Source organism: Hippoglossus hippoglossus, chromosome 16 (genome assembly GCF_009819705.1).
Source record: "Hippoglossus hippoglossus isolate fHipHip1 chromosome 16, fHipHip1.pri, whole genome shotgun sequence".
Classification (NCBI taxonomy): domain Eukaryota; kingdom Metazoa; phylum Chordata; class Actinopteri; order Pleuronectiformes; family Pleuronectidae; genus Hippoglossus; species Hippoglossus hippoglossus.
Window position 1 is genome coordinate 4,114,077 of NC_047166.1, and position 26,284 is coordinate 4,140,360.

The window sequence follows — 26,284 nt, forward strand, 5'->3', positions numbered from 1 at the left end:
TGGAGGTTTATGGGATTTCACTTTCATCTCCTCACGATTTATCTTCACAAATTCTCTGGAGGTTTTTCATATTTCTTCTCATCGCAGTATGTTAGTAAAAGATTGTATACACGTTATTACCAGGTTACTTATTTGCTGAGTTAGATTTTGTCATACATCATTTACATCTAGACTATTATACGTATTAGAGATAGGAGCCACCAGACGGCTTTTGTTTTATAGATAGAATTATATATTCACAATATATTGCTATGATGGAACAACTTCATTTTATTTTTTTCACGTGGTTGCATAGTGCCTATATGGGTTGAGTACCTGCCAATCGGCCAATCGGATGACACATGAACGAGGCCACATTGCTACGGAGCAAGAGGACGGCTCTCCGTCAGTTAAAGGAGACATATGATGCTTTTTTTTCAGTTTAGAAAACACTGCTCGATACTTCCTGGGCATCGTGATGTCACAACGAGCGGTGAAACAGATTGAGGGAAAGTGTTGTGGGAACATTAGAGCGTGTAAAACTTTTTCTCAAGTTAAACGTACGACCGTGAGTATGAGCACGATATGTCTCCTTTAAACAGATACAACCACATGGGTGAACGACGACCCGCTTTCACGTTGAGCCGAGTTTTTAAACGAGAACTGGACTGTGATCAAACTGTACATTCCAAACAAACGACAAAAGAGAAATTTACTTTATACGTTACCGAAACGTCATCAGAAAGGGCCTTTTATTTTGAAAGGATGCGTGTTTTTTTTTAAGGTGCAGCCACTCTGCTGCTGCTGCTGTTCGGTTTCCTGACGCAGGAAGTTCAGTCCTTAGGGTTCAGGTGAAGAAGACGCTGACAGGCCCGACTTACTCAAACCCAGAGTCTCTTATTTTGAAGGTACAACATGAAAACAGGGCCTGACGGATCATGGCCCCTCTTCTCGAAAGCATTTTTTCTTTTCACAGGCGAGCGGGAGTGCTGAAGCTGGATTTGATCTTTGTTACATGATTCTAGAAAACTGTGGTGCAAGTTTCAGAGTTTATATTTTATACAGAGGTTTATTTCAGTGATCTGTTCAATAAAACTTTACACCACATACACATTTGTCAGTTTTAACCTCGGAAGAAAGGTTGTGTTATTGTTTTAGTTGAAGAAAAAAAAAAAAAAAAAGACAAGTGCAGCGTTTATATGGTAAATCAGACCAATGCAGACCTCTCCGATTTAATTTCAACACAATCCTCCCTGTTGAGTTCTCTCCAGTGCTGACGCGTACGTTTCAGGCCAACACCTATTCTCGTCATCCTCCTCAGTGACTGTTTGACAGTAGTTTATCAGGAAGGTCGGAACCTTTCCAGGCGATGGTGATGAATGTATCTGTGTGTTTTCTATGGTATGTCTATACCCGTCAAGTGCTTGTTATAGGTTGTACTCAAGGTGGAACTCAACCAGATTAGTTTGAGACTAAACAGGAGGAGGAGTTAAAGGACGTCCAAGCATTGAGGAACAGACTTTTATTTTGGTGGAGAGGTATAGTCTTCTTTTTTTCTTATTGGTAGTCAAGTCCAAGTTCACTTTGATGTATTTTTGGAGAAATTACGTTTGTACATGTATACTCTGCATTGACGCACCTAATATGTAACAGGAATAATAAAAAAAGTTTCACCTCATATACAGTGTGGGTTTTTTATCTGTTTGTGCACACAGCAAAATGTAAGATGAGGTACGAGAAGAGGAGGTCCGATAAAATAAGATGATACCATACAATACGATAAGATACATCAAGATAAGATACGATTTGATTGGATAAGATAAGATACAATAATATAAGATACGATGCAATAAAAGCCCCAAAATATACTTATTAAATAAATTAAGGTATGATAAAATAAGATATGATACAATACAATAAGATAAGCTACCATAAGATACATTAAGATAAGGTATGATAAAATAAGATATGATACGATACAATAAGACAATAGTCGATAAAATAAGATAAGATAAGATAAGATTAGATTCGATACGATAAGATATGATGAGATAAGATACGATATGATAATCCCTTATTTATCCCTAATGGGGGAAATTCAGGTATTACTATTATTACTACTATTATTACTAGTATTATAGAGTGGCACCCAGTAGAACAACAGGATTCCTTTCTGACGCAGAATGCATCCGTAGTTTTTACGTAATCCTGATAACTAACATACAAACATAGATGAAATCATAACCTCCTTGGCAGATGTAACAATGATGATACAAGGGGAGTCATCGTTCAGCCTATTCTGAGGTATATTGATATTAAATAACATTATTAATCACCAGGTATATTTTGTACAATAACCCCAAAACATATCTTATATGTTATGTGTTGATGTTTCTACACAGCAGACGTCCGGGATCTACTTTTAAACAAACTTTAGAAATCTGTGCAGCCCATTCCCAGATTCAGGAGCCTTTCTAAATCACAGATTTCAATAAAATGTGTAAATAAACACAATTATAAAAATCTCCTCACGTCTGAAACGTGGGGCAGCTGCTTTAAAGGTGGCGTGACGTCAGCTGTTTGTGTTCTGTCATCGATCATTAGGTGGTAATCAAACACTGTTTCTGAGAATCCCTCCAAATGAGTGTGATGGGGATGATGAATCTCAGCTCAGCCAGACGCGTCCTGCAGGAGGGATTAACGACACTTCTTTGGCAGAAAATGAACCGTCGCTGCCAACGTGAGAGACAGATGTTTATTTTGTGTTTGTGCCAGTTACAATGAGTTTTCACGATGTATGGAGACGCCAAATAATGACTCTGAAGACTAATACAACAAATCTGTCTTGTTCTGTATTTGGGAGAAGCAGAGGAAAGAACAATTGGAAATCTTGTTGTCTTTTCTTTTTTCTTTTCATTTGACTGTGACAAGTATTAACCTACTTTGCAGCTGTTTGGTCAAAACTGTGCTTAAAACTATTAAGTATTTGCAGGTGTTTATGTATTTTAGTTGTGTATTTGCAGGTGTTTATGTATTTTGGTTGTGTATTTGCAGTTGTTTATGTATTTTAGTTGTGTATTTGCAGGTGTTTATGTATTTTAGTTGTGTATTTGCAGGTGTTTATGTATTTTGGTTGTGTATTTGCAGTTGTTTATGTATTTTAGTTGTGTATTTGCAGATATTTATGTATTTTAGTTGTGTATTGGCAGATGTTTATGTATTTTGGTTGTGTATTTGCAGGTGTTTATGTATTTTAGTTGTGTATTCGCAAGCATTTTATATTTTCACCAGCAGCTCTTGGTCTCATTTGTTTCTAAATTTGAGGAAAATACACTTTTACAGAGCTGTGGTCATTTTCACAATAAAGGGAAAAACTGGAAAAACACAAGTGTCATCGGTGAAATGAATAAACACTTTGGTTTCAGGGTCCTTGTATTTGAGCACAATGGACATGGACACATCAGGTAATGTTATTAATACCACGAGTACTATTCCTACTATGACAAGTGTCTCCTGTAAAACAGCTGCTGCACACGTGTTGCATTAATAATTGAAATCAGACAAAGGAGGAAGTAGACTGGTAAATTTCACAGTTTTAATATTTTATTTGGAGGATGCAGTTGATCCCTCTTTGTCTCTTATTCATGATGAGCTGCAGAAGTTTCATCCCTCTAGAGAAGAAGAATTTTAAATTCTGAAAATGTGAGAACTTTTAAATGGTGGTTTTATTCCAGTAACTTATTTCCCTTCTCTCTCCTGTCCCATGTGTTTCCATTTGTTTACCCGGTTAGTTGCTTTATTTAAGAGGCACAAACGAGTTTAATTGACTCAACACAACTTTAATATTTAATATAAAGACTGAAACCCACTCTGGGCTTTCACCTGTAGTTGCTGCTTTCGACCACAAGATGGCGAACGCCCCTCGTTTCAACCACAGGCAGGTGCAGCCCCCGTGTGTGTGTCACCTTCACGGTCCCTCAGATGCTGGGAAACAAGAGCGTTACTGCACAGTTCCTACCACGCAGGAGCTGAGAGGAGGCGACCCGCGTGACACACAAGTAAGAATCTGTACATCTGACAAAATGAACCCGATGTTTCTGAGTGAATAAGCACGAGAGTCAGTTGTTGCATCGTGGCCCTGAGAGTTCAACACACTGCAACTTCAAGAAACAAGCAAATAACCACAACACAGTACAACTCAGATAACTACTTCCTGGATTCGACAGCACGTGCTACGAGTGCACACAAGCACACACCTGCAAACACACAAACACTTGCAAATAGACAACTCAAATACACAAACACACAACACAACTGACCAGAGAAAGGTGGAACAAAGTGTTTCCAGGGGACAAATAAAAGTGATGAACCGGTGTGTAACTTACATTTTAACAAAGATGCTCTGATATTAGCATATTTTCAATGGATGTTGACGTGTGTGTTTTTCCAATAGTAAACCTCAGTAACTTGTGAAGTCACAAACTGAACAATGATTAAATCTCAGGTGGGTTCATCACTTCTCAGTGAGTCCTCTGTTGTCACCTGTGGTACTTTTGTATTTTGTTGTGAAGTTTTCTTAAGCTGCTGTCGTCTTGAAACATGGATTCAATTTTAATTCTAAGTCAAATTAAGAAAATCTAATAATGTTTTAAAGGAGCAGAAACCACGTACAAGCTGAATATCCACAGTCGTAATACATTTAAATCTTTTGGTTCCTAAATATCACAACTTTACAGCTTAAAGGACTTTTCATAGCTTGTATTTACTCTTCTAGTTTTACCAGATTGGTTAATAACGTTCGGTTCATATTTTTATTTTGGCTCAACTTTTACAATGTCCCCCGGAGGCAGCTGACTCCAGCTCCTGTCGCCATTTTGGCTCCACAGCTTCCTCTCTCGATGCACTTCCTGTCATGTGCTGAAATCCGGCGTCCCTTGATTTTTTGAACGTACGCTGGATGAGAGGAGCAGTTATTGAGTAGAGTCCGATTCAAAAGAGAATGTGCTGGTTTTCAACAGGTCTGTAAAAGACACATTAATGGAAACTTACCTGTAAGACTCACCTGTAGTTGTTCTATGTGTTATTATGGTTCTTAATGGGCTCATTAAGACAATTAGTCTCTAAACATCCTATTGGTTGTTTTATTTGAATACATTTAAAATAGCTTTTATTTGTATTCATGCCGCGTTCCATTACATCTCGCAGCTCGGCACTCGGAATGACGTCACAGCCGAAGAATCGGACTTGATGGCGTTCCAGTTGCTCAGGAACAAAGTTTATGTTAGCCAGCAAGCTACCGTTAGCAAAACCAGTTCATAACAACGCATAACGCTGCATTTCACCAATTCTAGCGTTGTAACACGTCCACAGGCAGTAACTGGACAGTACAATGTGTACGACAAATTTAACGACAGTATTGTGCTAATAAACAGCAAAGACTAAAACTTTCACTACTGTTGATACACGCCGCAGCCATCTTCCGACTCGAGGGGGCGCTCCAGTTGCAACTTCCGGTAATTCGGTAACTCCGAGCTCCGAGATGTAATGGAATGCTGCATCAGTCGCCAGGTGTACTCTGTATCATTTTACTCATTTGTTTAATAATAACTTTATTAATAAAGCCAATTTCAACATAAAACACAACATGCTGCACAACAAGAAGACAAATGGTTGAAATACAGAAGGACATACATCTATAAGAATGGTGATAATAATAAGTGATGAGTTAAATTACTAAAAAAGCCTGACACCCTTTGTAAATTCAGGAATATGCTTTCTGAAAAAAGCACAAAATTCCTGTTTGTCCAGATCCGTCCCAAAATTGAATGGATTCTGTGTCATGTCCCGTCCTTCCACCAAGTTTAGTGGAAATCTGTTCAGTAGTTTTTATGTAATAAACGTCCTTATTGGAGTTAACGACATGCCGTGCTGCTTGTGGCTCCGGTCACTGTGTCAGATTCTAGTTTTTAGTCCTTCACTGCTCGATATTGAGCTCATTTGTTTCCGAAGCCAGGTTTTTAATCAAATTTCTTCCATTTCTTCTCTGTGTCGGGTAATTAACGTACAGAAAACCTTGGGCAAGGTTTATGTGTTATTCCATCAAAGGAGCACTGGAGGCTGCAACCAGCAATTATCCTCATCACCAGTTCATTGTCCAGAGAAGAACGTGTCACAGAATAATATGAGAAAATGGCCTTTTTATTCTCTGATGGGTTTTTTTTTTTTTGTCTGACCAGTGCTCAGCAACATGAGGACGCTGAATTTGCTTCTATAGAAAAGTGGAAAAACTCTTTGTGAATTATGATGCAATTTTATATATTTTTTTAAATAAGTAATTGATTAATTGACTAATCATTTCAGATATAGAATATCAATTGGTTCCTATCGGTGCCTGGGAAAAGGCTGACGATGGCGCTTTATAAGTGGTCGAGGATTATGATGCAAATTCATTTTCTTGTTTTTTTTATATTAACCTGATTTATCAGATAATCATTACGGGTATAGATTATTGATTGGTTCCTACCTGGTAAAACAATGCCATCTAGGGGGGACAATAGGGGCCCAACAGCAATCTTCTTTGCCCTGAACCCCTTCTGGAGGTTAATCCGGCCATGGCATGACACACACACACACACACACACACACACACACACACACACACACACACACACACACACACACACACACACACACACACACACAGCCTGAAGCACTTCTCACAGATTATTAAAATATCTTTTTCAACAGGCAAGCATAAAATGTGGACTCAAGCTAAAGATAGGTTATAGATATTGGGAAACGTGCGCGCCCACACACGCACGCACGCACACTCGCAGGCGCGTTACCGGTCCTCCCACCCCCTTTTCTCTCTCTCTCTCTCTCTCTCTCTCTCTCTCACACACACGCACACTCGTGCTTCAGCCTCACACCTCAACAGCAGCGTGCAAAGAAACACGCTCGCACATGCACACACATGCACTCACACACACGCACGCACGCACTCACACACACGCGCACTCACACACACACATCTCTGCATCCTGTGTTTTTTTGCCCATGCACCGGGAACCGGGCGCTTTGAGGAGCGGTGGTGGATTATGATGATGATGATGAGGAGGATGATGAGGATGATGATGATGAAGCCAGATTCTATAACAGCGGAATATTGGCCTCTCCTGCGGCTCCGACTCCACTAAACCGCGTGTTTTTTATTTTTTATTTTTTTATTTATTTCAGATGTATTCCTGAATTGCTTGTCCGTTACTTCTGAGCGCCGAGAGACCGCCGAGACGCACAGCCCACGTTCAATGCCGTTGGAACATGTCCTATGTTCCCTTTCAAGGTAAGACAGCAGATATATTTGATATATATAATTATATTTCTGTCATCCACTGCATCTCTCTTCTTCTGTCCTCCTCCCTGTTCCTCACCATCCTCTCTCTACCTCTCTCTCTCGCTCTCTCTCTCTCTCTCTCTGGCACTATCATATGCAGCATCCAAACGCACCATAGCCGACAGGTGCATGGAAATAGCCTGGAGTGCCTTCTAGATAGATGCCCACACATGCACGCACGCACGCACGCACACACACACACACACAGGGATCCGGCGCAGCGTGTGTCCGTGCAGACCTGTGCATGCGGATATTGTAGTATTGTAATAAGGTTTGCATGTGTGCTGGTGGTGTCACGCTCCATTCAGTGCATTCCTCCGTTTGAGCGCGGCCACACAGCGGTGATGGAAAAAACTCCAATATTCCCATATTCCTCTGGTGTGATGGAACAGTGGGAGTTTATAGCCAGGAGATAATATTCTGTCCATCCACTGTGGAGTTCACTGCCTTGATCCCACTCAGAAGGGTTATTATAATCTCTAATAGTATTATTATACAGACCCTAGAGGAGTTTAATGCCGAGTTCTGATTTCATCCCCTATGCTGTTCATGAAATATTCCTGGAATCTGTTTTTTATGAATAACCTCCCCTGCTTCCTGTGTGGCAGAAACTTTGGCCCACTATAAAAATGTAGAATGAAAAAAAAACGAGAGGCTCTCCTTCATTCTTGCAGGTCTTTTATTGCCCCGTACTCGAGTGTGTGGGTGAAAGGCTCTTCAGTGTACAGTAAAGGCAGATTCCCCCTCGGTATCATTGCACTGCAACTGTGACTAATGCTATATGTGAGCAGGCGTGCTGCAGTGAGCTGCCTCACATCACATTCAGGCGCACACACACACACATACACACACACACACACACACACACACACACACACACACACACACACACACACACACACACACACACACACACACACACACACACAAAAAACCCCCCACCACCAGTAGCAAATTCCTGAAAACGTGATGGGCCAGAGTCGGACTGTGAGTGAGATGTGAAGGCCAAAGTTTGGAGTCGCCAGAGAAGGACCGGGGTGGTTGTCGTGGTTCATGTGAGTACCTGTTATCGAGGAGGAGGATGTGTGTGAGTGGATGAGAGTGTGTGTGTGTGAGTGTGTGTGTGGGTTCAGGAGAGAGTGGAGGTGTGCTGCATGTGACTGTGAGGGGGGAGAGCGAATGTGTGGATACCAGCTCACAGACCTGTAGCCCCCCTGTAGAACAATGTTTGTGCTTCCAAAATGGAGACTAGTCTTGACCTGATGGGGGGGGGGGGGGGGGGGGGGACTCTGCTTGCAGCTTCCTGGACTTCACTGTGACCCTGGAGTCATCGTCTGAGCCGCACATGAAAAGAGAGACCGAATTTAACTGTGTCAGCCCGTTCAGCTCCTTTTCACTCCGCTTTTTTATTCCCGCCGAGCGAAGCAGATAATGGCCAAAATGCCCTCTTGTGCAAGTGCAGCTATAGAAGTTGGTTGCATAATGTTGGTGAGATTCTCTTCCACTGTGTGTGTGTGTGTGTGTGCGTGCGTGCGTGCGTGCGTGTGTGTGTGAGTGTGTGTGTGTGTGTGTGTGTGTGTGTGTATGTGCAAAAACCCACTCTACTAGTCATTGCCAGGAAATTGTGAGAACAGTGCTGCACCTTCAAAACCTGCCAGCGATGGCACTGAGTTCTCTTTTCTCTGTGATCGCACAGTGGTGTTTCATTTTAGACATTGTTTCCGGAGCTAAGCAGCGTTTAGTTTTATCCAATTTGGTTCAACTGCCGAGGGTTTAGCTCTGAGCTGCTTTACAAAGCGTATCAATATGTGGGAATACGGGTTTTTACAGTTCTAACTTGATGATTGCAGCGGTAGTCAATTTTAACAAAACCTGCGAACTTGTTTATTTTCTATGTACATCGCTGCGTCTTATTTATATCATGAATAATAATGATGATACATTTTATTTGTATAGCAACGATCCTCAAAGACACTTAGCAGATAAAAGCAAAGTACCATAAATATACAATACACATCATAACCACACATTGGAATATAAGACACGCGTCATAGATGCATGTTGCAACAATAAAGTTGATTTGTTTTATTGACAGAAAAAGAATCGGCACCAATTTTGTTCATCGACTTGTCGTTTTTTTTTTGAAAATATCTCAAGATTCTCTCATCGCAGCTCGTCAGTATATCTCTGGTTTCCATGGTGATGATAGTAAACTCAGTGATTCGGTTGTCGAGGCTTTGTCGGACATTTGAAGACGGTACCTTTCGGATTTGGAAAACTGGGATGGCCATTTTCTGTTAATCGAGAAAATCAATTAAGCAAAAGTACAAATAATCAGAGCCCTAGTATGTGTATACTTTGTCTTAATTAGTCGCTGTACGGGAAATTTTTCGACAAATATTTATACTGATAATTAATAATGGAAATGTTCTCGCGTGTTAAAACATTTGCTGGTTCCAGCGTCTAAATTGTGAGTTTGGATCTTTTCCGAGTTAACTGACGATCTCTGAATCTTATCAACCCAAATCTATCACATGGTGAAAATAGCATTTGCTTGCAGCACCAGTGCTCTAATCCTCCCCCTGTCTTACCTATACGTTAGAAGCTCCATGGTTACTCGAGGCGATTATGTAACACTGTGAGATATTTATTGCTGCACGGTGACTCAACACGTCGAGATGAAATATGTGGTAAGACAGCTGATATTAGTGTGACATTGATTTGTGATGAGATGTAACGGGGGGGGCAGAAAGGGGGGAGGGACTTGAGCGATCTTGCAGATGTATTGGAACCCACCTCGACGAGTGCGTTGAGCTAATGTACCAGTCGAGCCATTTGCAGTCATGCCAAGTAGCGGCTCACATGAGGAGGCAGTGGGAGGCAGCGGCAGCGGCAGCAGCAGCGGCAGCAGCAGCAGCAGCAGCAGCAGCAGCAGCAGAGTTGGGCCTTCCTATCTCAGCTGAATCTTCTTCCTCCCTCATCCGCTCTCTTAAACTCACACCTCCTTTCATTCTATCTCTGCCTCCCTCTTCTTCTTCCTCTCCTCTCTCTCTCTCTCCTGTACTGTGGTCGACCCCCCTCACGCTGAACCACCCACCCACACACACTCACTCTATCCCCTCACCGTCTCCTCTCTCTCCTTCCACCATGGCTGCATCATGAGAGCAGATGGACACCATGAGAGCGAGCAGCCAGCCACCGAGCTCCCCCTGTCCTTGTCGATTTTACAGTAGTTTGATACAGCAGCTCCTGTCAAGCATGGCCATCGTTAAAGAGACAGCACGGCACCAATGCACTGCAGCACTCCTCTTTTCCCTCCTTCTCCTTCCCTCTCTTTCTCCCATGTGACATAAGGGACTGTCTTACACCCCTCCACTGCTCGGGCTGTGCCAAGACCCATCATCTGTTAGGCTATTACTGTACCGCGAGCTCCATCTCGCCCTGTGCACTAGATGATCTGTCAGAAGTGGGAGCCCATTCATTCTCCGGCGGGTGGGCTGAGTGTGTTGGAGACGCTTTAGCGGCGGCTTTTTCAAGTGTTGTGTGGAATTAGCGGCGGCGTCGACCAGTGATGAGCATCCGGGAGAAGTGATTTGCTTTTAATCACACACGTAGGGTGGAATGCTCCTGCCTGTAGAGCTTCTCCGCTGGTGTTGTCAGATCTCTAGTGATCTGATGTCCCGCGAATCAAAGGGGCCCCTGTCCAAGTTCAGGGACATTTTTACATTCGCTGGCCAAATCCCCTCTAGATGTGGGAAGTCAGCGCTTCTAAATGTCAAACCAGACGCTGCATCCAGCTTCTTCCTGCCGCCACAAAGCCGGCCGGTAGAACCCATGCAGCGATGTCAAGGCGTTGAGGAAATATCGCTCATGTCTTCGCTCCGGCCTGCACACGGAAAGTCAAGCAGAGTTCAGCGGGCGTTCGCTTGAATGTATGTATAATATTTTGCATATTCATCAGTGTGTGCGAGGATCCCATGAATAAGCACAGAGGGTGGCGCCCACAGCAGCGTCTTAATAAAGCGTGTTTAAACATGCATTACCTGGCACTTGAAGGTCTTTGATACCCTGGGGGTCAATCAATAGCTGACTTGGGCAGCATTCATTTTCTCTGTGCCGCAGGGACTGCCAAGGCCCGGAGATATACTTGCTTTTAACTACTTGTATGGCTTCCTCATGTGTCCTGCATGCGTTTGATGCGTCGGTTGTGCAGAAATTAACGCGACAGGTACCCAAGATGCACTGTGCACGTGAGGGGGCAGATACTCGCAATTGATGCATCTACGATTGCACCTTATGTGGTATGTGATTTTTGTTTTTGCAGAATACAAATCTGCAAGTCGAAACACTCCTGTGACAAGCATAATACCTGCATAACACTTGTGCTTATGATGCATTTAAATATGAATTTGCGAACACGTGGCTAAAAGTAAGTTTATCTAACAAGTGGGAAGTGCTGACGTCCCGTCTGAGCTCTGGACCTGATGTGACACGTTATGGGAGATGGATTGTCGATCACCTTTTGGGGCCTTTAGTGTGGTAACTGTATATAGTGTGAGGTCGGGCCTGACGTTATAATGATATAAAGTGAATTTCTTATTCCTTGGGGCTATAAACTGAATCAATGAATCCTGAACGGTCCAGTTGTGTCATCATTCGCTGTCTTTTTATTCGGTGTCAATAGACTTGAGTTCAGTCTTCAGCTGATCCTCTTTTCCTCTTTTCCTTCCCTATCTGTAGCCAAACACTACACGAGCTTTACTAAAGAATGCCCAGGCCCTTATCCTCTCTGAGTCTTTAGTGCTTTACTGATACTGGGGGAATCTACATGGGGGCCGTCGGAGCTGAGTTGCTGGGAGGAGCGGCTTTTTTAGCTCGGGCCACACTTTGGGTGGGTGGGTAATTCAATTCTGCTGCAAAGCCTGAGTGGAATGACTCAATGGGCTTGTGCAGAGAGAGAGAGAGAGAGAGAGAGAGAGAGAGGGAGAGAGGGAGAGAGAATGTCTTGGCTTTTGATTGATCTCGTCAGGATTCACTCACAGCAGAAAGGTCAGGATGAGCTGCCTCCTCTCTCCCGAGCCAATCGGGGGGCTGCCAATCCGGGATAATGATCTCCCTCCGGATGTGGTTGGCTCACAACGTTTGCAGGCATGATGTCATGCGATCCCATGCACGCCCCGTGATTCAGAACTGTGAGTTTTCGGCCAAATGCCCTCGGGACTGCGAGAAGTTACTGTACATATGTCAGTAGTATGAATCACGGGGGGGCCGACGGATAGGAAAAGATGAACTTGTGGCGCGAGGGGATTTTATTCGGTTCTGTGTCTGAGAGCGTTTGCTTTACATCACACACGCAGATGCCTCGTCGGGTTAATTATAAGACACTGAACTTTTTGGGATTATCTACACCTGCATGTCCCTCACTCGCTTGAGATGACGTCACAAAGTATCTACTTTTCACCTCCTTATATGCAACTCATATTTTTTCATGTGCACATGAATAATATTCCACGTTAAATAATGTTGTGCATAATTAAAAAATCTACTATGTACACGAGGGGGATTTAATCATTTCCTTTGACGTGCACACTCAAAGTGGTACATTTCAAGTAGCTTTTAATATTCTCCCCGAAGCACCTTGAGGGGCCAGTGAAATAAGGGCCACTAACACTGGCTGTAAAATAATGACCTCTGAAATTAACAGGGGAAACACACACACACACACACACACACACACACACACACACACACACACACACACACACACACACACACACACGCACACACTCACACACACTCTCTCTGCACTGAAGCCTGAAGCTGGATTAAACATCAGTGTCAGGCTATCGGTCTCTGAAAGAGGAATACAGCGTTCTGCTCAGCCTGGTATTCAGCAGCACGCTACACCACACTCAACAATATACTGCACTGCTGGGCTGTTTAATCAGGCACCTGTAGAGCCATTCATTTCAGCCATATTTCTATTTTTACCTCTTATGAGTGTGTGTTTGTATGAATTTATTTGCTTATTAGTTTGTGTACTTGTGTGTTTTGCTGGTGTTGGATGCTGCAGTCTCCTTCAGCTCAGCGGAGTGACGCGGTCACAGCAGGTCACGGACGTTATTGTAGCGGCTCAGCTGACCAGAGCTCCATTCAGCTCTGGAACGAGTTTGAAACTTCTGACCTTCACTTAACAATGCGGAAGTTCGTGATCGTGCAAGTGAGCCGTCGACTCTTCTCCACACTGTCGCTCTCAGCACGGTCTCTCCCGCCCTTAAACATTTCAACTTTCCATAATTAAATACACAGACTTCGAGGAGCTCTTAAATAAAACGACTGCATTCTTTTGTGCAGGGAAATATCAATCAATATATCAATATTTTTTGCTCAATAATAATTACAATAAACGCATTTCCATGACAAAGCTGTAAGCGAGAACCTGAAAATAAAAGGATTGCCATTTCCAGGAAATGTCACTGTTGTGTGTGCAGCTATGTCCTCCTCTTCCTCCTCTTCCTCCTCTTCCTCCTCTTCCTCGCCAAAATATTCTGGATATAAACGCTGCCGTCTTGCACCGATGACATGATTGACACGCCCTCGGCGGCGGGGGTCTGGAGCCAATCCCAGCTGACGTTCGATGAGAGGCGGGGTACAACCTGGAAAAATGTTATTCGTGTGAACTTTTACTTATTATTTTGACCCATGTCCCATCCACTAACATGGATGAGGTGGGATTTATGACCTCAATCTCATCCATCTTTATATACTCAGTGTTTACCTCTGACACAATTAGTCAAATCAATCAATTAGTTGACTCGAGAAAGAAAATCATTCTTCAGCTATTCCCAAATATTATTCATGATTTTCAGTAAAGATGAAGAACATGTGCTGGTCGGAGCGTCGCAAATCGCTCGGTGGCTTTTTGCGAAGCTGTGACTGTGTGAGGGCGAGAGCACGGACAGTCACAGCTCAGCGCTCGAAGCTGCTGACTTGCTGCTTTTCTCAGTTTTTATAATGAATATCTTTCAGGCGTCGGCCTGACAGAACCAGTCATTTTTCAAGATGTCTCCTCGGGGGTCTGGGAAAAATTGTGATGAACATATTTTCTGAACCAAACAATTGATCATTTAGTCAAGACAACCATCTGAAGACTAATCCACAATTAACGTGATTAAAAAGTAATGAAAAGTCAAAACCTAAGATTTATTTGCTTTGTGCAAGCTGAGCCAACGCGTCCATATATTGAATTGGTTGCTGTAAAATCGTACTCGTGCCTTAATCTGTATTCTACAAACTTAATGTCATGAAAGTAACCAGCACAGTTTAGTGGTTTACTCCATCGCCTCACAGCAAAGAAGACCCAGGTTTGATCCCTGGCTCTTCCTGTGCCGAGTTCGCAGGTGTGTGGGTTTTCTCTGGTTCCATCCCACATTGAAAAGATGTGCGAGTCAGGCAGAGTGGAGACTCTAAATTGCCTGTAGGTATGAGTGTGAGCGTGAGTGGATGTCTGAGTTCAACCTGTGATGCTCGGGCGACCTGCCAAGTGTCCTGCCATCCGCCCCGGTGCATGCTGGGATAGGCTGTAGCCCCAGGTGAGCCAGAAAAAGGATTAGGTGGGCACGGAAACTGAATGAGTGAACGAGCAACGTCTTTCTTTGCATCAAAAAATATCAAACAGAGAAAGTGAATATTTTACACGTTAACAGGGAGATTTGTGATTCTTGTGATTGACATCAGAGCTAAAACGGCTGTGGAAGCCGCAGACTTTTTATTATTCTATCATTTTATTCTACACAGAATATATCCGAGATATTCAAGAGATATTAGGTTTTTAGATATTTATAACGATAGACTAAAAATGTATGTAGACTAGCGGGTCAGGAAACTGAAGCCAATGTGGACGAGCCTGGAACCTGTTTCGTTTGATTACGAGTCTAGTTACAAGTCTTCTTGAACACACCATTTAGAGTCAAATAGACGATAAAGCACCATCTGCAGTGGGGCGTGGATGCTGTGCGATTGACAGCTAGTAGTGTGCACGCAGTAGTTGGAATAAAATAAAGTATCGGCTATTTACTTTCACAATTAATCCGGTTGTAAGTGTGGAGAACTGCTTTCAGTTGCTCGGTCTCTGACTCGGGAAGGAGACTCTTCCTCTGCCGGGCTGCGTTCAGGCCCCACATTTCAAAGTGCTCTCTTACCATTTGAAAGGTTTCACGACCAGATATGGTTTTTTTTTTAATAATAATGTAGGTTGTGCCTTGATTCCAGATGTAGATTAGAGTAATTTATTTTGTGTGTGAATGTGTGTGTGTGTGTGTGTGTGTGTGTGTGTGTGCGCCTTTGCGTTTGTGTATTCATGTCATTGTGCGTACTACGTGCGCTGCAGAGTTTTTTTACCTCCACTCAAAGGACCTCATAAAGGTTAGCAGGCTCACTCAACAGCTGATGGTAAATTTAGCCTCCTTCTCACACAGTCCCACACACGAGTGTTGGAGTATTTTTCTACTGTATCAGATCACATGCCGGCTGAGATCTGAGGGTATTAATTATCACAAGGAGAAGTGGATGTTGGATGCAGCTTCTATATGCTTGATCTAGTACCTGTAATGTAATGGCACGGGAGGACGAGACTTTTGTCTTTGATTTAACGGCACTGTCAAACAGGTACGAGTGGATGGTGATGAGAAGTGCGTGCAGGATGCCAAAGACACACTTTTAATTTTGTGTTCTCACCGTCACACGTTCGAATTTGGAAGTTGTGAAAGAGAGCATTTCATATTTACTATTTAATAACAGAAGGAAACAACTGCCCCTATATGCGTAGAGCACATGACATTTTGACAACCTCGTGTTTTTCTTGACCTTGTGTTCCTGCTGTTAAACTGTGCTGAGACGCTGACGTTAACATAGATCCATCCCCTCCTGCACCTCTTTTCTTCCGCCTCACAGTATTTGCACATGCGGTTGTCGTGCAAAACCACATCACGGACATCTTCTCTCACTGCTCTCGGTTCCACCAGGCGCTGCCATTACTTCTGGGTGAAAGGTTTCCTTGCAGTTGCTTCAGTCCAAGTGGTTTTCCACCACGCCACGACCCCCAGGTCACGCAGCATGGCTTCATGTCACACGTGAACAGGGATGGAAAATGAACACGTAACGGAACATACAACACGACGACGGCTTGATAGCTTGGTTCCTTTCTGGGGGTGAAAACAAGACTTTAAGTTGCAGTTGCTGGACTGAAAATTCACATAAATGAGGATATTAGAATTCTGGTATAAATAAGCTGTAGATGGTTAATGGTGGTTGTCTCCAAATGAAGTACTGCTTTGCTTGAATATTGTTCAGTCTGCATTTTACACCTGACTTAACACGGCTGCAGCCTCGTGTGAGGTTTGACGTATTTCCCGTTTTCTACACGCATTGGCTAGATTTCAAATATGTCACATTTTAAATGTAGTTCCACCGTGTCGTCCCCCTTCGGTTAGTGAGCTGCCGTTTTGAAGCCTTGAATTTGGCATTTGGTCCAACGCCATCTTGGTTTATTTGAAACCAGCAGTAACCATACTTGGAGGGGACCTGATACTGGAGATTGAAGCCATTAACTCCTTAGGAAAATGTTTACTGACGTAAATCAAATGAGAAGGAGAGTCATTTTCTAATGATGTAGAAACTGACTTCTTTCTTCCACCAGTGGAGTCGCCCTCTGCACGGAATTCAAGAGAATACTGGTTTCAGGCACTTCTGCATCAGCTTCTCTTTCTCTTCAGGAATTTAAAGGAAAAAGCCAAATTAACTGTGGATATGTTTATTCTTTAGACAGACACCAGATTGAAAGGAACACTGAGGTTTGTTCTGCATTGATCTTGGACCGCGAGTGTTCCTGGGATGTCGGTTTGCGTCCGGCTCTCGTCCGCCCGTCTGATCTCATCACCACTGTCGCTTCACCTCGCAAGATCTATCACCAGAGACAACATCTGATATGATAATAAGTCTCTATTATCCGACCGGTTCAATCGAGGAAGGGGGTCTGTGTGTTTTCAAAGTGATCTTTCAAGTGATGTCATCACCTCGCCCAGTGGATAAACTCGCAGGGAGAGAAGAGAGTTGATATATTGGAGGGAAACAGGAAGCGCTTACTTGCATAAATGAATGCCAAGCTGTCCCCCAAAGACATACAGAGCATGCACGTACACAAATGCAGCAGCAGTCCTCCAGCACATGCCTGTTCGTGGATTTCTGTAATAATGCAAAGGAAAGGAGGAAATGACAAAACAGTGAATATATTTGATTGAGTTTCTGACTCTGGGGTTTGGCTCCATCGTTTATCTCTTTCAACTGAATTTTTAAAGAGCTTGATTTAACCAGGGAAGGTTTTCTAAACATGACCCACCTGTTCTTCTACCTCCTGTTTCTCCATCATACAGTTGAACATTCAGACACTGTGGATTCCTCAGGTGGTTTCCTCAATGACCCGTTCAGGTTCATCTGCGTCTCCTGTCGTTGGCTGTTGTTAAGGATCAGAAGAGCTTCAGTCGTTTGTGGCTCCCGCCAAGACGTTGTCTGGCAGACTCGTGGATTTGAATCAACAGAAACCTTCAGTCACAAGCGCACTTCTTCTCGGCCCCTCCGGGGACACAAGGGTGTTACACGTTCACTTAACTTGCCAAGATTTCAGAGTTGAAGATGTGAGCTGATGGCATGTGGCAGGAATGGCTGCTGCGCACGAGAAGCCCGCTGCTTTCATGTCTTGTTTGCAGGGAGGGGCGACGCGCTTCCGTTGGTGGTGTACGTCCGGTCATGTTAGCGGCGGAGCGGAGCGGGTGGAGAGGCCTGAGGTGAGCTCTCTCCGGGAGGAGGCGGTGGCATCACTTCATGGTGTCTGACAGGAAACGAGTGAATGAGTTCAGGGTGACACGTGTTTGTGTCCACGTAAACACACACGCCGCACATGGTCTCTATTTATATCATATATATCTATCATGGTTTTAGTGGGACAGTCATTTTTGGGGTTTTCAGTGAAATAAGGCCAATATTTTCACAAACATGTTCCCTCATGTCTGGAGAATATGAACTGTAAGCAAGATTACACAAGAACTACTGGATGGATTGAGGTTTTATTATTTTTGGAAAATGATTCATGGATCTTGATGGAAAAAAACAAGGCATCTTTAGGGGACAGATTTTTATGAGTGTGTGCAATTCGGTGCAGATGCAAATAAAGACCTGGATCTAGTGAATTCAAATGTGGTTTCATAAGAGGACTGTTGGGCCTTGGTGGAACGTATGAGCTGCCGTTCTGGTTTATAATGGTATGTTGTCATATTTTATCAGGGTGGTATCGTTATACTTGTACAAATTAGAAGTACACATTCATTACACATCATATATTGTGAAATAAATGGACATGATACTGATTTCCACCATTTTTTGTGCTCAGCGCTACTTGACGAGGTTTTTCTGCTGTAACCTGGCAGCAACGTGACACACACACACACACACACACACACACACACACACACACACACACACACACACACACACACACACACACACACACACAGAAAGATGTGTAAAGAAGTTCTCTAATTCTCTGGGTTGAAACAAAAAGACTAAAACCAACAACCGGACCCAGGTGACCTGTGAGCGCACAGAAACAAACACGGGGCTCTGTCTTTTTCGCAGTGAACATTTCCTCAAATGATACAGAACACCCTCGGACTGTAATTGAAAAACAAAAGGATGTGAATTACAGCATTTATGTAAAGGGCGGCGGCAGCAGAGGACCTTCTCTCTCCAGCTCCACTGTTTGTTGTGCGCTCGACAGTGTGTTCAGCTGAACTGCTGCTCTTTATCCAATCATGTAATTGTTAAACGTGTGTGTGTGTGTGTGTTTCAATACTCCTGTGTTTGCAAATGTCAGAGTATCTTGTGTATTTAATTTTTTGGGATTGTGTGCCTGTGAGTGTACTTGTGTGTGTGTGTCAGTGTAAAAAAAAAAAAACATCCCCCCAGGAACACCTGCTCTTCCTGTACAGCGCACACACACCAGATGAATCATGTGATCCCTTATTAATTCCATCTGCTACAGCAAATCTACCTCAACCATGACAGAGGGGGGATGTGGATGAAGTTGAGGTGACAGGTTTAAGGCGGTATGGGGGTGTTCCTAATATTTCGTACTCAGTGTGTGTGTGTGTGTGGTTCATGCAACATGCACTTCCTGAAAAGTGAGCTGTGAAGAATGAGTGAACGCGTTATCCCCACTGGCAGACGCGTGCGAGAAAACATATTTTTGTTTCATACACCAGTGGGTCTGCAGGCTCGTCGTTAATGGAGTTCGCGAGCGTGTGCACTGCTGAAGTTTTATGGGAGGTGACAGTTGGGTGACGGCGTGCCATGTAGTCATGAATACCTAAGAACTGTGCAGCGGAAGCCGGGTTAATGTCTCAGAGGACGCCGTTGTTCCACAGGTCTTCGACATGGAAGCCTGTTGTTGTGGATCCTGTAACGTACTTAACCTCTCCTGCAGCCTCCTGTGAGCTGCGACGCGCCTCCAGGGGCTCGTTACATCACCACCGGGAAATCCACAAGGAGACTAGATGGGTTACTAAAACCGGATGGTTCCTCCATGAATACCGTAATAAGCTCTTTAATAAACCATTTAGGTTGGTTTGTTGACAAATCATTAGAGGCTTCCTGGTTCAATCTAGATCTTGGACGAACACTGTAAAATGGCCTACAAAATAGTTTGAATGACTATAGGTGATACTGACAAAGGGGAACAAATATCTCGCTGTCATTGACCATATCCTTGACTTATAATGTCAAATGAAATCAATTTTACTTTATTGTCCCCATGGGGACATTTATCTTGGGCTGAAGTGCTACAGCAGCTGCAGAACAGTACATTGTGCAACAAACAGCAAAAACCAGTCGACAAGGATATATCGTGTAAGACCCAGAATAATAATGCAGAATAACAGGGAGTTAAATATTGCACCTGCCCTCAAAACACTTAAAAAGATAAAACACTAAAAGGATATTGTGCTTTAATACCTAAAAACCAGAGTGTAAAATGTGCCGGACAAAGTGCAAAGGTTATTGAGATGCATGTCCGAATCAACATGTAGTGTCGGGCGTAATATCTGGGAACTATTTAACCAATATTTAATATGTTCTCTACCCGTTTTCACAGTTTTGGAGTTTGTTGGACCAACTTATTTAATGTTCACTGAACATTTTACTGAATCCGCTTCAACTAATTGACACCATGTCAAAGAAAAATCTGTGTGGCGGCATTTTATTGAAACAGGCCAAACAACCAACATGGTTCATTATCTAAAAACATATTCATATTCTATATTAAGGGCTTTTTGTGTCACACCCTTCATTCCCTGCAGCCACAGCACACAGGGGCAGTTATTGGGGATAAGCAGACTGGAGGAGCTCTTAACCAAACCACTGACCTCCTGAGTCAAAGCAGCCCACACCAGTTATCTTCTGAAAGACGTATCTTAAACCTTCCATTTAATGTTTCTGAAGAATGTGACCACCATGACTCACATTGATCTAAAGTGATGTTTAAACACTTGATTATGGCGAAAACCCACTGAGTTCATCCTGTTGATTTGTACTGTTAAGTAGAGTAGACAGAATTTAATGGGCAGTTTGAAAGAGCGTTGTCTTAATAGACAGTTAAACTAACTTCTCAAGGGCTCGTCCGGGACTTGAACCCTCTCGTACCATAAGGGAGAATCACACCCACTGGACCAACGAGCCATAACGCGATCCCTCTTGAATCAAATCACGAAGCACCACATTGCAAACACTCATATCAGTTCCCCTAAATATGTCTGGATCCACCCGCTTAATTGAATCCACTCCAAAAGTCAATGAGTTTCTTCTTGGACCAACCCCTTCCACCGAGTTTTGATCAAATTAGCAGAGTAGTTTTCTTTTTATATCTTATTTTGAAGCTTTTTTCGGGGCCTGAAGACAAAGAATCAACAAAAACAGACGGTTGACTCTGGCATTAACATGGAAAACATAAATTAAACAAAAGGACTAAAATAGTAGAGGACAGTGAGAGCGGGGCAGGTCCAGAAGGTGAGAGACAGTTTGCCCTCCGTCACACAGTGGTGAGACAGACGGATGAATCTTGTGCAACCTGGATTTAGGACAGTGGAGGCGGTGGACAACTTTAAACTGTGTCTGTTGATGTCTGCTGTTTATAGAGCAAGACTCTTGCAGCGTCAGGTAGTTCAACGCACAATTCCCCTTTCGCAGTCCTGTTTAATTTTCTCAGTAGAGGCTACAACACAACCATCAAACAAGAATACAAACTTAGAGACAGGATGCCTGGAGTCAGGAGGGTCCTTTAAGATGTCAGGAAACATGTGGTTCCCTGGGAGGACTTTGAAGTTGCGACTCTTGGATCGTTGCCTTATGTGTAAGTATCGAAAAAAGTGTGAATGAGGCAACTGTCACTTCTCTCTTAGTCGGACAAAAGATGCAAACCATCCATGTCAACACAGGTCTTTAATAGATATTAGCCTCGTGGTAGGTTTTGTCAGATTGAAACATATGAGTGTTTGCTCCGAGGTCTCAGACAGACCTGGTTTAAGATCCTGACATAATTTTTCACGACAAACGTCAGACTTCTTTCAGTCCCAAGCTTCTTTTAACTTAGAGGAAAAGCTTGGCTTCAGGGACTGAGTCGTTTTTGTGTAATCCTGCGAAAAGTCAGACAAACAAACGGAAAAAAATGAAAACCTCCTTGGCGGCGGTAACTACAAATTCAGTCAACCAACAGTTTCTATGGTTGACAACAGGCCTAGTTTACACTGGACCTCATCTTCAGTCATTCTTTCCACATTCCATTTAGAACTTGATATTGTTTTGTAGATAATTTAACCATATATATATATATATATATATATATATAAATACAAATTGATTTTCCTATTACTTAGTGGACAAACGGGTTAATCTGCAGCCAATTAATAATTCAAGTCAATCTTCATTCCACCGTTGTGCTGATTGTGGCATTTTTCACCTTCTTATTTATGACTATTTATCTGTTTATGAGGGACATGCTGAACACAGTGTGCAGCTCTTATCTGACGCATCCGGCCAGTGAAGAAATACTGGCTGCTCATTCAGCTGAGGAGAGGGCCAGGTGGAACGATCCATGGTCTTCAGCTCATCGCTGCCAAAGGAGGGTCTGACCCAGGAGATACCAGCCTCTGAAACTTGATACTCATATATTTTTAGACTGTACCTGCAGATAGGTTGAACGTTTATACCAACACTAATTGTCTTAACATTTTGATTTGTGGCAAAACAAGAATCCCAAGCTCTCAAGGCCAGATTTGCCTTTCTACCAAACGTTGGCTCCTGAACTGTGTTGAGTTAAAGTCTGATTTATTAAGACGGCAGCTAGTTATGCAATCAAAGATTCATACTTCTCTGCAGACTGTGAGAGTGGAGGAGAGTTTGTGATGTGCAGCTCAGACTTCTGCAGCCTCAGAATAGAATCAAAATATCGTTCTGTTGAGAAAATACAAGTAGAACTGATTGAACGTGCTTTTAAGAGAAATGGAAATGTTGCTGAATGGTTAAATCAGTGTATTATGAAAAGATTGTGGTCACTTTATAGCCACAACTCCAGCTACTCGTACCACTAGTAACCATCTTTGAGAGAAATGTATTTAATGTGTACTTTTAGTTTGGTCCATGACCCATCGATGAACATGGAGGAGGCAGGATTTATGACCTATACCACAGCCAGTCGCTAGGTGGCAATCAAGTCACTTTGGCTTCACTTTTATGGAGCAGTCATGTCGTCCATCTTTATATCAAGTCCAAGCTTTAAGTCCTCCAGATTGAATGACAATTTATGTTCTGGCGCCCCCTATTGGCAGGACGACATCATGTGTCCGTACCTTTCAAAACTGTACAGATCCCTGTTAAAAAATAAATTAGTTTTATGATGCAACAAATCCATGGTTCAGGTTCGTTCAACTTGTTTCAGAGTAAGACTGTGGTTTGGGTTAAATTATAGGTAGGGCATCTTTGTTGTCATGGCTACAATAAAAGCTACGTAGTTAAGGTTAAGTAACAATTGTGGTCATGTCTAAGAAAAACAAACTTGACTGTGACTTGCAGCCGACTCCAATGTTTTCTTGATCCGTTCATTCACCCATAGCCCCTCCCCCTTGTGGACTTTATCGCTCTCTCACTTGACTTTACCTACCATGGCCACTAGAGGGTGGTGTCACTAGAATGCAAACAAACTAAATGAAGTTTTGGGGCGGAAACAACTGATGCTCTTAGTGTCTGTACTTTGTTTGGTTTACCATGGTGGTCACAGCATTTCTTACTGATACACTACATATTTACACTTTATATTTTGAAGCTGTTATTTTGTATTTATTAATTTTTCTAATTCACCGCAGCTCCTCTTTTACGTGTTCTCACTGTTTGTATTCGGTCGCTGAGACGTGAGCAGTAAACAGGTTGAAACTGAGGATCCAGGCTGTCGGACGTGTTCGATGAATAACAGGATTCATTTTGATTGAGATGAGGACTCAAAGATTTAGTAAACCTGGTCCTCGGTGTTCTTCACAAAACAAAATTCACGTCATGTTCTGAGAGGGTATTTAGACTACTAAAATTCCACTGAACCGAGACTAATGAAATTCTTTCTGTGGGTTGGCACAGAATGACCGATCTTCGCTTTTCAGTTGTAGAACAAATTTTACTTGCATAGAATATCTGCTGTGCAGAGTTAGAATCACCTCAGGATCCCTGAGGTGGAGCTGGAACATGTCACGGGGCTGAGGGACGTCTGGGCTTCAGATAGGCGCCATAAACTGGATGGATTGATGGAATGAAGGATGGATGGATGGATATAGGCCAATTGAATCAATAAATAAAATAACATTATAACGTCTGCCTTACAGAGCTGTGGTGAGGAAGGGTCCTCCATCATAGTTATGGCTGTCATCCCTTTATCTGCAAAGAAATCTATCGCTCTGACCTTGGTAGACACAACTTTGATGAGTCGTGAGATGGATTAGACTCAAGATACACAGCAGCACACAATGTTAGAGCTACACGTGAAGCGGACTTTAGTTTGTCTTTAAATCGCAGATGGTTGATTCAAGCATTTTTCTGAAATGACACAGGGTAGTCGTGGTGTTTCTCTTCTCCTACGTCTGCAAAGTTCGACTACTTCAGTCTTTTTCTCGTAAAGGTTTCTGAACTTCTCAACCTAGCTTTGGGTTTTAATCTCGTACCCCCCCCCCCCGGCTTCTCCGTCTGCCCATCAGCTGTTTGTCAGACGGTGCTGAGGTGTGATATGAGTGAGAAGTTTCAGCGACGACCCTTTGGGTAATAAGACTATGACACAGTTCCTAGTCTATCTCTGGATTGAGGACAAATGACTATAATTGTTCTTTATCTCTTAGGGACGGCTCGGCTCGACCCGCTTTCAATCGGCGTGGTGACACCTAAGAGAGAAACAAAAACACACACACACACACACACACACACACACACACACACACACACACACACACACACTCTGGGGTCAGGGCACCAGGAGCATGACTCGCAGACGACATCACACGAGCACAGTTTAGGTTCAGCTCAGTTCAGCTTCATGTCCTGATTCAGAAAATGTGCACTGTCACACGTTTACCAGCAACTCATCTTACACATGCAGTGCCTACAATAAGAAGTACAACAGGTGTGAAGGTGTGAGTACACAGTTGGGGTACACATACACATACAATGGTTTATCACTATTTGTAAGGTAAAGCTAATAAGGAATTTTTATTTTAAAGGAAAGTAGACATTTTACAACTCAAAAATAAGTTTAGAATAGATATGAAGACGTGGATTCTGGGAAAAGTATTGTAAAAGGAATATAAAGCAGATTAAAGTTGTGTTATTGTGATTGACAACAGTCCTTGTTTTTCAGTATCTCATTGATATGCAGCTTTAGATGTACCCGTCGTAGAAACTTGAAGAAATCCAGTGGAAACTTGTTTGTAGTTTTGAGGCAGCTTCACTGTGGCGAGTGAGGAGCCGACACAACAACAATCACAAGAGGACGAGCGAACTGGTCGGAGAAAACCGACAATAAATCAAAACCAAAAAAACCTCCGGGTCTGGGTCAGCGGGTCAGCGGGTCGGCGGGTCGGCAGTCTTGTTTCCCAGCTTCTGTTGATAAAGTAGTCGACATTATTCAGGGCTGCAGACACTAACGTTTTCCACCAATAACACTGGTGCTGCTTATCAGGCAAGATTCAGCAAGATATCAACATGCAAGTCATTCCATCTGAACTGTGCTATTACTGTTTTATTACAGACTATTTAACGTGCTGTTTCATTTTAGAGGAATATGTCACAGTGGTGCTTTATCAGTCCCTGCACAGTTTATGCTTTGTTGTGCACTCAGAGCAGACCTGATGATTCCTCAGGACTGTGGTGGCACGGGAGCGTCTGGATAATACTTTCTTTTGCAAAAATGATTCAATCGATAGTTTCATTGTGACCAAAGGGCCAAGGAGAGAAGTTATGAACCGGACAAAGGCAGATGAGTGAGGAGTTGTCATCATATGTTCTCACGTGTTGGGGAAACTTTAATCGTTTGTCCTCGTATCGTTGCAGTGTGTGAGATTAGAAGGAACATCAAACCAGTGGGATTAAAATACATGTTATCACTCGCTGTTACACAGCGTCTCTGCTCTGTAGCGCCTGCAGATGTCAGGAAACAGGAAATGTCATTTTGTCTTGCTCGAGGGACTTCAGTCAGTCAGGTTTGTTTTTGTTTGTATTGCAAAACAAATCACACACAGACAGTTTAAGAGATTTGGCAACTCTGGATTCTGAATAATT

General features: G+C 43.0%; 1 protein-coding gene across 8 annotated transcripts in view; it reads left to right on the forward strand.

Annotated features, from left to right (window-relative positions):
- The first annotated feature begins 6,869 nt into the window (after positions 1 to 6,869).
- The window catches only part of syngap1b (synaptic Ras GTPase activating protein 1b), a 120,111-nt gene continuing 100,696 nt past the window's right edge, over positions 6,870 to 26,284 (forward strand). For 7 of the 8 annotated variants that reach the window (XM_034610010.1, XM_034610009.1, XM_034610012.1 and 4 more), the window contains exon 1: positions 6,871 to 7,321. In XM_034610010.1, coding sequence (XP_034465901.1) covers positions 7,300 to 7,321 — 22 coding nt within the window. In that variant the 5' untranslated portion in view covers positions 6,871 to 7,299. Of the gene's footprint in view, positions 7,322 to 26,284 lie in introns of all 8 variants that reach the window. The other variant, XM_034610006.1, reaches the window with a different exon arrangement.